Source organism: Zychaea mexicana (assembly GCF_025766255.1).
Source record: "Zychaea mexicana strain RSA 1403 chromosome Unknown BDB00scaffold_16, whole genome shotgun sequence".
In the NCBI taxonomy this organism is placed as follows: domain Eukaryota; kingdom Fungi; phylum Mucoromycota; class Mucoromycetes; order Mucorales; family Lichtheimiaceae; genus Zychaea; species Zychaea mexicana.
The window spans coordinates 241,309-252,870 of NW_026516679.1; the positions used below are offsets into that span (position 1 = coordinate 241,309).

At 43.3% G+C, this 11,562-nt stretch overlaps 2 protein-coding genes across 2 annotated transcripts; both read right to left on the bottom strand.

Annotated features, from left to right (window-relative positions):
- Positions 1–268: 268 nt before the first annotated feature.
- Positions 269–1,648, bottom strand: BDB00DRAFT_785804 (uncharacterized protein; the record flags this gene model as incomplete). Its single annotated transcript, XM_053120561.1, has 4 exons — positions 269–283; positions 632–741; positions 829–958; positions 1,442–1,648. 4 exons carry the CDS (start codon positions 1,646–1,648, stop codon positions 269–271), a joined length of 462 nt encoding a protein of 153 aa, XP_052982371.1.
- A 671-nt stretch (positions 1,649–2,319) lies between these two features.
- BDB00DRAFT_810513 (mediator complex subunit 13 C-terminal-domain-containing protein) lies at positions 2,320–9,604 on the bottom strand. Its single transcript, XM_053122548.1, has 9 exons — positions 9,262–9,604; positions 8,812–9,136; positions 8,534–8,693; positions 8,175–8,416; positions 5,206–8,097; positions 4,905–5,090; positions 4,468–4,821; positions 3,996–4,381; positions 2,320–3,899 (listed from the first exon to the last, which is right to left on the bottom strand). The coding sequence occupies exons 1-9, from the start codon at positions 9,298–9,300 to the stop codon at positions 2,808–2,810; spliced, it is 5,676 nt and encodes a 1,891-aa protein (XP_052982372.1). The 5' UTR covers positions 9,301–9,604; the 3' UTR covers positions 2,320–2,807.
- Positions 9,605–11,562: the final 1,958 nt, after the last annotated feature.

The window sequence follows — 11,562 nt, forward strand, 5'->3', positions numbered from 1 at the left end:
CAAACAGAATGGATTAGTATAACTACTTCTCTTTTTGTCTTCTTGGTAGCATTTATGAGGTAACGGACGGCACACACGGTCTAATCGCTGGATAGAGAAGGTAAATGAGTTTGTGTATGGAAATTGAATCGTGAAGGTTCTAGTAGAATCGTTTGATGTCCTTCGTCGTCACCAATGCAAGTGGATACCATTGACCTTGCTTTCGTGTTTTCGAGTGAATAGATGTTTGAATAGAAGACTTCCCGTCAGTATGTCAAATGCCTACAATCTAGCGAAAATTAGACTAGTGTTTGCGTTATTATGCTTATTAGCTAATGCCTTGAAAAGTAAAGTATCATATAAAGCTCTATATTTACATAACTTGTTGGCTACTGTGCTGTTAGCTTTGGCGACCAAAACCGACGCTAGGTTGCAATTTTGCTTGGATATATGCCTTGCACATGACCGTCAACACAAAAAAAAAGTCGGCCAGCCATAGATAAGCGGTAGGCAACAGGCTAAATACAAGAGAAACGGAAACATGATTGGTTTTGGTAACTGATTGTGGTGCTAGCTGGTCCCACTACGGATGCAAACTCTCTACATCATCGTGTCACAACGCGCACAAATCGCAGCAGCAGGCAGCACATACGAAAGGTACACCAGAACGGGAGAGAAGAACACCGAAGGAACCACGAAGCACGAAAAACCACACCCATATTGGGGCAGTAACACCAGGAATAGCAACACACACGACAGCACCTATCATACTGGTCTACTAAAATAAATAAAAAGAAAACTGTGTTAAAAACAGCGTACTCTTTGTGCCACCTTTGAATGAAAGCTTACAGTCTAGGTTGTCGAATTGGCCATTCAACTCCTCTCCTTCCTGCGTCCAAAGAGCAGCAAGGTTCTTGGAGCCAATCAACCGAAGCGCAGAGACGGAAGCAGCGTCATCTTCCTCAGCATCAGCAGCAAGCTGTACATGGAGGGCGATAAGATCCACGGAAGTGAAGGATAGAGCGAAAAGGCTGCAGGTTGGGTGTCAGTGGTGGTAGCGGCGGCAGCCGTGGTATCGGAGGAAAGAGTAATAAGAGCTGAAAGCTCGTCATCAGCCATCGCTGAGCATCGTAAGAAGTCAGACCCAACCGAGGAATTACCCTCAGCTTCCATCAGCTGCGGATCGGCAGAGCTGTCATTAGAAGTGTCCTCGGCTGCGCGATAATCCTCATCATGATCAGGCAGGGACGAGCTAGCCGGAGCGGTCGTTTGCTGGAAAGGGTATGGATTTTTGGTAGAAGAATTGCCTTTGCGTCGCACATCGGAAGTGTCCGCCACCAACGCCGAAGAAGGTATTAGTAGGAGGATTCATCATCATATGGCATAAAGTCATACATCGGCTCTTTCATCTGCAAAACTCGATTGTTAGGGATGTCCTTGATGTAATCTAGCAGGGACTGACAGGATGAAGCGGTGGTTTGCTCTTGCAGAAACGGGCATGCCGGAGCATCTGTATGCTCTTAGAATTGCAGGGACGAAGACTCTGAAGCGAAGTATCCTCCACCACAGACAACGAAGGCATCGCGTGGCTGTCAGCAACTTCAACCCATGAGCGTCTTGCAAAAGCAGAGGGGCCGCAGACTTTTCCGTCATCGCAACATTGGCTCATCGTGTGCAGTAAATGTTCGACTGTTGTTTTAATTGGTGTGGCTGTTGGAAAAAGCATGAATGACACATTTCTTCATAATTCTTTATCTCCCAAGGTATATATCTATTCCAAGCACTAGCTCTCGCCACCATATATAACTTCTTTTACTCAACTACTATATAACGATAATACATTGGATCAACTTTCCTTGTTTCATCAATAATGGAAAGTTAAGTAAACGTGCATCGAAGCAGGTTCATACAGTCAATCCGTACAGAAAATGTGGCTATAAAATACTAGTGCCACCAGTAGCGTGCGCTCTAGTATGTCGTTCTATCATGGAGCTGGCATCATTACACAGTTTTTCCAAAAGGTGTTAATATTCACAGCTCATATTTAAAAGGAGACACATAATATTATGGTGATATAGTGCCTGACAGCAGTGGACAGAACATGCTAAGATATTGGATATTTGACAGAATAAAGTACACCATGTCGGTTTTTTTTCACAATTGTGCGGGCTCACTCTAAGCCCAGTTTTGTAGCTATTAGGCTAGATGTCTAGTATGGCTTCGTTGAAATTAGTAGATATATTAGACTCTTTTAATGTGAAAAACTTGGTGGTGTGAGAAGGTTTACACTTCCGTTGGTAAATTTCAATTTGTTACTCATAGGATGTGTTGGCCTATACGTTTTAACGTCAACTCCTATACTTGCTCTTTTATTTGGGTGATCTGTGCAACTATAGTGCTTCACCACCTATAGACATCTATTAATCATCCCTTGATTTTTTCTATCCACGCTTTACTGTCTGGTTTTATCATCAAATAATACATTTCGCTTTTGCTGATGTTGGATGTACTAGCAAACATAGGTTCTGTAACTTGATACTGGGGTAAATGTGGTGGATGGTTGTTGCGTATATGTATTTTTACACTAGAACTTGAAAGAAACCATTAATAATAATAAATCACAACACACAAGAAACGGAGTGAGGAAGAAATTAAACATGTGGAGGCAAAAGGTGAAAGAAGATGGAAATCGGTGTTAAGATCGGATGGAAGGGTAAAATGTACAGAAGAACAGTGAGAGAGATGTAATGAGGAATAGAATTGTATGTAAAAAGAGAATAAGTACATGCAAAAAAAGGAAATGGGAAGGGTTATTTTGCGGGTGTTTTTCAAGCTGTATCCATGACAAGTAGGATACGCTGAAGTCGCTCGGCAATGACGAGATGTAGCGGTAAACAATTGCTCGAGCTGGATGGGGTCATGGAAATGAAGGAAAGAGCGTGGTATCGCTTAATAATATCTCGTAATGTGCTGTAGACAAGAGGACCCGTTTGATTGTATACAAGATGCACATCCATCACCAATGGCTCGCTGTTAAATTGTTCCCGTAACGGATTTTCTGTCTTTGGTGATGAGCAGATCAAGTATCCTGTGGCAAGAGGTAGCATCCAGTGCTCTTGGTCACTGTCACCGTCGCCACAAGCAGTGCCACCATAATCCGCATTGACAATGCCTTGCATAACATGAGTCCGGTGTCTTGAGTAGGCCACTCGATGATTCAATATCAGTGCTTTGATTTCACCATTCGCGTTACTCAAATCCAGCGCACTCGCAGCAGGTCGGACAGTTGCTGCTGCTGCTGCCGTTGATGCGGCTGCAGCAGAAAGTGGTGTGGTCGCAGTTGAGGCAGCTGCAGAGCTAAACGTTTCCGGTGTCGGGGTATTTGCTGAAGATCCAGGCGTTTGTGGATACTCCATTACTGGTATTTGTTGTTGCTGTTGCTGGTGATACTGGTTCGCCAAATCGTGGTTCAGTTGCACGCGCAAAGCCGAGTCAATATCCACTGAAACAATAGCCACTTTATCGTCTGCAGGTATGACATCGATCCAAGCTTGCAGTTCATCTCCAAACATAAGACCAATTTTGGCTATGACAAAAGTCCACGCGAATCCTGTGCACTGGGCAACATCTTTGGTTTTTTGCCAAGCTTCATCAACGGCATCTAACAGCGACTTGTCCTTGATATGAATAACTGAAAACTCTAGTAATTCGCCTTGGTTATCCGTCCAGACTAGCACCATCCATTGTCGATCCAGACTAAAGCAGTACGCCATATGTAAAGTCGCGCTTTGGTCCAGGATGATTGGAAACGAATTGACCGTGTTCTTCAATGAGTATTGAATTGTATCGGGTATCGGTTTGGCCAGAATGAACGGCGGCGAATACATCAATGTCGCCGGTCGGGTATCTTCCATGCCAGGCTATTGCAGATGATATGTATAAGGTTAGATGGCATTCAGGCTTTCATCTTTTCTTCATCACTAGCTTAAAAGAAAAAGAAGAAACTGCATATGTACATGTTGTGTATGGTTCCTGCCTACAACAGTATGGCATTTGCTGTATACTGAGAAAGCAACTTCCTTAAGTCCAAAATTGGGATATCCACCAAATGACGACGGTCGCAGAATATGCTCCAAGGGTACCAATTGAAAGACTAGCCGAGCGCGTCGTTCTTGACAAGCAGATATGTTTCCCATGGATGCCGCATGATAGGCAAGCATGAGCTTGTGAAAACATCGGCTGAGTTCGAGATTGGATGATAGGTTGTGTGTAGGGTTGACAATGTAAATGACGATATGCATATTTTCCACCATGGCCCCACCTAATGCCAATCCCAGGTTTTGGCATTCGGCGCTATAACTTCGCATTTGGCGATCGGACCATGATTCACCTGCTGACTCGGCTGTGAAATAGTAGCAGCAAGATAGTGTTAAGACAGTTAGAGGATTTCTCACTCATTCACAAGTTTATCAGATTTATTGGACTTACGAAGTAAAGGAACAGGCACTAGCCCTCGCCGATAAGTGCCTATGCTTCCTGGCTGATGAACACCTAAATGACAGGTCTCATACACTGTGCTCAGGCTTTTGAAGAAGTGTGTACAGATGGGTTCCAGTTGTTCATTACTCGGAAAGACAGCAAAATAGCGAATATTCTTGTGCGCAGAGTAAGGCTCCAGCCGCAACTTCTCCCAAAATGTGACAAGTTTAGGTGAACCCTCCAAAAATTCGTCCTGCCGTCCAACAACAATATCCGGTGGTGTTAACGTATCCAAATTAGGTTCTGCTGGTCGTCGTTTTTTTACGTTAAATTTGCCGTATTTTGATTGCGCTTGACTTGCTTCTATGTGTATGTATTGTATAAGATACATTAAGCATACGACGAGTATGTGACAGATTTGTTTATAAGTAAATTTTCCATTTTACCTGACAGGTCATAATATTGTTGAACGCTCAAAGGTCCTTTGACTGCAACGGTACTTGGCATGACGTTCAATTGATCCATCGTATCAGTGACAATTTTGGTATGGTCAAAAAGATCTGACAGCACGCTCTTAAAGTCTTGTGCAACCCTGTCGTAATCGCTAGGTAACGATGGCACATGCATTACATCTATCGGGTTTGTCCAACATGACCAAACACCCCATTATAACAGACACACAATTTTTTGTCAGTATCCATGTCCTTGTACGAATTTTAGACTTTAGGTATAAAGACAAAGACAAACCTCCTTGGCATCGTTGTAAAAGCGCTCTCCGCCGTGCTACCAAGACGGTGGAAGACTCATCTCGAGGGATTTCGCCTCCGTTGGCCGATACTGCTGTCAATCCACTTGTGAACGGATATCCACCCATAACCACTTGCTGGCAAAGATAATCCAAAACTTTAAGAACTTCTTGAGACTTGTCTAAGTCTTGGAAAGATCTAACGGATGTCAATGGACCATAGGCTGTTGTGCTCGGGAATGGACTGTCAAACTCCAACATCATTCGGTTGAAATTGATCATGGACTGTATTGATTGCTCTTGTTGTTTCTTGAAGAATTGATTGATAAAGACCGTTTGTGTGCTTCTAGTCGTAGCCATCCACCAATCTGGCTCATCATTACTGCTCCTGTTACTTGAATAAGCACTGCCGTCGGATGATGTTGACGATGATGATGATGTTTCTGCTGTTGTTGTAGATGACGTGTCGTCACCATCGTCAAGTTTTTCGTTATCATTGATGCTGCTAACATGATTCGTAATATTCTCAGGTACTTGATTAAATGTATGAGCTGTAATTATTTTTTTAGAAGCTGATGTCATTGCTGTTGTTGGTGCAACTGCTGGGGCTGTGGTTGGTAAAGTGGTAGACGTAACCGTAGTTGGGGCTGAGCGATACATTACAAGCGACCCTGTGTTGTTATGAGTAGGTGTGATGGGTGATCCAGTCAATATGCGATGCGTAGGAGTAGTAGCGGTGGCAGACGCATGATGACGTTTAATTCTTGGCCGTTTACGAAGTCGTGGTACATAGTCAGGACGATAGTTATCTCGCTTTAACTTGTTACGCTGCTTTATTTGAGCCTTGTCGTCTTCATCCTTGGGCGTTGGCATGTACATAAATTTGCCGCCTTCCGAGTATTTAGCGTCATTGACACCTTCTGGGAACTTGATCGGCGCAAATGCAGGTGGTACAAAGTGCTGTTCGGATTTTGACTCAAGCACCATAGGTGGTAATGATGATGATGGTAGCGGTGGTGACGGCGAGAGCATACCTGCAGGTACAGTTTCTGGCTTCTGTTGCTGTGACTGATTATCATCAGCAGCGGTGGTGTTAACAGTATCCATAGCGACAGTCATAGCTTCATCATCCTCAGGATGTTGCTGTTGCTGTGGAACAATGTTGTCACCGCTCTCGGCTTTAACTGTTGCATCGGTCGTGATTGTTGACGCTGCCGTTTCATTGGGCATAAGCAACGAATCATCATCCAGAATAACATCTTTGCTGAAAAGCGCGTCCAGGTTGATTTCTTCATTTCCAATATCAGTCATATCCAGTAACATGAGTGTATCATTGGCGTTTGTTTGCTGTTCTTGCTTTTCTACTTGTAGTTCCTGTTGCTGATCCTCTTGATGCTGTTGATGTTGCTCGTCCAATACATTGCTATGGTTATTTCCAAACAAAGCAGCTGCTGCTGCTGCGGGGTCTTCTTTGACAGGCTCGAAAAAGTCAAAATCCTCTTCAGTTACGTTGAAATCGAGATTATCGAGGTCTTCCATGGGATCGCCCCAACGGTTTGATGTCACGCTGCCGTACATGTTGTTAGCGCCATCCAACCCATCAATTCCAAGTCGAAATCCAAAAGCATCGTCAGATGCTGCAATAGGTGTTGGCGAAGATGAGGAGGGATATGCCTGTGTCGGATCACCGGAATTCAACACCATGTCAGATACGCCCGATAAAAGAACTGATGAATCTGTTAATGTCCTGTTATTGTTGCCGCTAGCAGTATGTGCAGGCGTCGTCTGTTGTTGCTGTGGTAACGGCTGCAATACATTCTTACTATTCGCTGTTGTTGTCGTTGCACCTTCTCGTTGTTGCCCATTCGCATTGACTCGATGTCCAGCAAAGTCTGCTCCTATTTCTGTCACGGCAGCCCCTTGATTTCCTCCACCAACTCCCTCAATCATGCTCGCGGTTCCTGACTGTTGTTGTTGTTGTTGTTGTTCGTCCTCATCTTCACCAAAATGCAGCTTTGCAAAATCTGCAATTGATAATTCTGATTGATGCTGAAATCGTTCTGCTCGACTCTTGTCTGGCGGAGTGCATTGATCATTCTCACTCGGCTCCATCTTCGGTCCTGAGCTCGCTGGCGTAGCCACAGCTTTGGATACCATGATTGGGCTAGACCCAACGGTTTCGTTCAGTGCCTTTTGCAACACGCCTTGAAAATTGCCCATTTCTGCAATCGATAGTGTATCCAATACAGCAGCTGTAGCACTCATTTTGGGACTACCATAATCCCAAAAATTAACATTGTCATTACTGCTGTTGTTACTGGTAGTAGTGCTAGTAACATTAGGATGATGTCGATTACGGCGTGCATATTCTCTGATTTGGTCCGCCCAAGCCCATCGGCTCCATTTCTCGCCAAGGTCTTCGGCATATCCTTGATTGTAGCCCAGAATGCCATTCATGCCGCCCATGCTGACCGGGGATATGGATGCGGAAGTTGAAATATAGGTAAGGTGCGTTGGATAAAGTACAATGTCGCCGGTTTTGGACATTCGAAGAGGGACTAATGGTGGTAATTGATACTCGTTCTTTTTGCTGTTACTGCTATTACTACTGCTATTGCTGCTGCTATTAATGCCATTGCTGCTGAGATTATGATGGTGGTAATGCTGATTATGATTATGGTAATGATGGTAACTGTTGGTGTAGTGATGATTCTGGTGGTAACTTTTATGTTGATGCGGGTAATGATGATGGTGTTGCTGATGTTGTTGCAGTGCGCGGAGGGGTATATCGAGCAAAGATGACCAATGATGCAGGACTTGCTCTTCCATTGAATTTGGTATGCCATGCTTTGCACGGATAATGGTTGCTTGTTCACCATAAGGACATATGAGAACTTTGAATCATCGTATCAGTTAGCTTGATCCTGTTTTGTGCCCGTCTGTCTGCTATAAGAATCACACAAATTGGTACCTGATGTTCCGGCAGTATCCAGATCACGTGTTGTTATAGGTCGAAGCTTGATTCTGTGGATGTCTGGTTGCACAACAAGGTTTGTGTTTGTCAGATAAATGTTGTATGTACAAGTGAGGAGGGTGGCCACCGACGGATCTGGAGTTGTCGAGAAGATATCGGAACATACATCGCCCTCCATGAAGGTTGAAGGAAAAATGAAAAACTCGCCCAGGGGCATTGCTCCCTTTCGCACCATTGACCTATAAGATTGTAATCATAACCAATGTCACAGCATTAGAAGGAAACAGTGCCCAGAGCCATAGAGAGAAAGAGAGGGGGGGGGAAGAATATACAGTGGCAAGATTAACAGACTTTACCCTCTTATTAAACTTTTGATGGCTTTGATGAATAGTCGGTACTCTACCGATACGCTCAAGACCGAGCTACTGGTACTTGTGGATGGTGTTCGTGGGGATGCTGTTGGCGATAAACTTTTTGCGACTGCGCTTTCCCAAGTAAACGATCCCATTTTCGTTTCTATGACAGTCGTCAATCGTTATCTTGTCAATTCCTCGTTCTCCAACACGCTAGTAGTACCTTTCACCGTAACTGACACAGCTTCGATCCAATATCCCAATTCTTGACAATAATTTACCTTCCAGATTTTGAAGACTAATGTTATCATCGATTTCACCCGTGCGTCGGTCATCAAACCAAAACACCCAAAGCTCAAGCGTTACTTGGTCTTCCTGTTGCGTAGTAATAATACGCCAAGTGCACGGTATTCCCAGCTGAACAAGCTGGCGGAACGCTCGAACGAGATGCTTGTCCTGGTCGTCATCAGTACCACCACCAGTAGTGGAGGCTGAAGACGATGAAGAGGAAGAGGACCCTGCTGTCTCGGTTTTAAGGAAGCTTGCCAATTGCGACCGTTGGCATCGTTGGCAGTATACTCTGTAGCGAATTTGAGACGCACCGCTCTATGAAATGGTAGTAGTAGTGTGTGGGTTACGTGTTCGAATCAGTCTTTTCTCTTTTCACACAACAAAGTGGATGACCATGTTGGGAACCCTCCCTTTGCCAGTCTTTGAATGACTAGTCTTACCACGAGAAATATGTTGGTTAAGCTTGAATCAGTAAGCATCAAGGCATTCAAGTTCTTCTTCCCTCTTTTTTTCCAATTGTGTGCGTGTGTATATGTGTGTGAATTCCGTTTTTGCTCTTTTGTCGTATACGCCACGAGGGTTTTGCTTCTTTGACTTGACTTGACTAGTTTACTCGTTACTTTTTTTGGGGGGAGTATACTTATATATATGATATATAGATAGGTTGGATTGTATCTATAAAAGTGTCTCTCGGTCCTGACAGAAAAAAGAATATTATATAAAAAAAAGTAGTACGTCGTGCGTGTGTGTGTGTGTGTGTGTGTGTGTATGCGTTTAAAAAAATGTAAAATTGGGGGGAGCAAATACACTTTCAGGCCCGCAGTGATCAGTGGTGTAACTTCCCAGGTGATCAGTGTGATCTTTTTCTTCCATGCATCAGCACTCAGGGCAACGATCAACAGGTCAGTACGAAGCCATGGAAACCGCATCAATGCACTGGGCAGTATGTACTTACACGCTACCATTGTAGTTAGCTGAGCTACACTGTATTCTATTGTGTACCTACAGTTTCACCGGAGAATCGGGCCTAGGATCATGCTGCTATATATGCTAAGTAACGAGAATAACGAAAAGGTCAATCCGCACATCTACCCTTTCTTGAAGTAATCTATAAATGGTATGTTCAACTCGCTCATGTCCGAATGTCATGTTCTTAAAATAATAGAGAGAGAGCCAAATATATCAATTACAGCCTATCATGTAGCAGCAATGTAGCAATTCACGAGGCCATAATAGCTACAGTTGGAAGCAACATACGTTTCTGTTTTCGCTATAGGCTGTGTATATTAAGAAATTCCCGAGTGCAATTCCGCAGACTGGAGTATTTTCGATACTACAACTCTCTTGCATGTACTCTTTTTCTTCCTCTTTGCAAAGTGTCCTTCTACAGAGTCAAGGACTCGACAAACACCATGAAAACAACTTATTGCACTTACACAAGGTCCAGTCATTTATGAGGTAGTAATTCTGCATTGCTGCTACTACTAGGCTCTATTCTCCGAAAGGATACGTTCATTGTATCGTATAACGCCTACCGACGTTCAGAAATTAGCAAAAATCTGTAAGTGTTTTAAGCTGCTCTAATCTTGACTAAGATGTCTATTGTAGCTACCCTCATAAATTCATGTGAGTCAAGTAACGAAAGCAAAATTTTATAGTAGCAACAAAATCGACACTATCTTTTGGCCGTCGTTGTTGATCGTGAAAAAATCACGCAATGATTTTTGAACAATGAAATCCATTTGGGCTCGTTATTATATTGCCGCTGTCACTGATATCTTGGTCCCCGTAACAAATGATAACCCCTCCGAATAGAACCATGCAAGGACGATTGGCCGTTAGCTTATGTCTCTATGACGCTTTTTTGAATATTATCCAGAAAAATAATGTGAAGGAATCTGGTTCCAACGATTTATTGCCGATGATGACGTGGGAATTTTCGGGATGGACAATCCTGAAAAGAGGTTGTAATTTATTCACTGCTCTGAGAGCAACAGAATGATTTAAGATATGCGTCAAGAAAGAGGAGGAGGAGAATCATACATAAACGACCGGTTTTTGTGAGGATTGGTGGTCATTTATACGTATGACTTCTTGCTAATTAGGTATTGTTTGTTTGTTTCACATACTACAATTTGTATATTATCTGCTACCATAATCTGCCAAGAGATAGTAGCGCTGCTGCTGACCATATTTTCCAAAATCACACCATGACGATAACCCTTTTCTTCATCAGGAACCTTGGGGACAGAAAAATGTACGTAGTGAGTAATAGCTGTGGTGACTGCACACCAAGACGTATGATCAATGTCAGCTCGCTTTCTTCTTTCCAGAGAGTAAGCGAAACTTTGAACACTCATGATGAAGCTTAATTATTATTACACGCACAAGGATATGTTGGAAACCAACTATAACAGGCCAAACGAAGTGTTGAGAGTGAATACGAATAGTACATGGAACAAAAGGCACCGGTGGTATAAGTAATAATATGACCAAAGATTTGTTTCGTTATTGTGCATTTTCTCTAGTAGATCTTGAGAACCGTTGTTGCTGTTTTTCGTCTTACCTTGACACTAACTTGCTTTCGTACATTTGAATCAACAGCAGCAAGAGCCAGAGTTATTGCTTTTGGTTTTCGATCTAAATTTTCTTGTCTGTTCTTCACAAGTAACAGGGATATAGGATGCGGCATAACAACAGTCGACGAAGCCCCAGATTCGGCGCACAAACATACCTTCCGT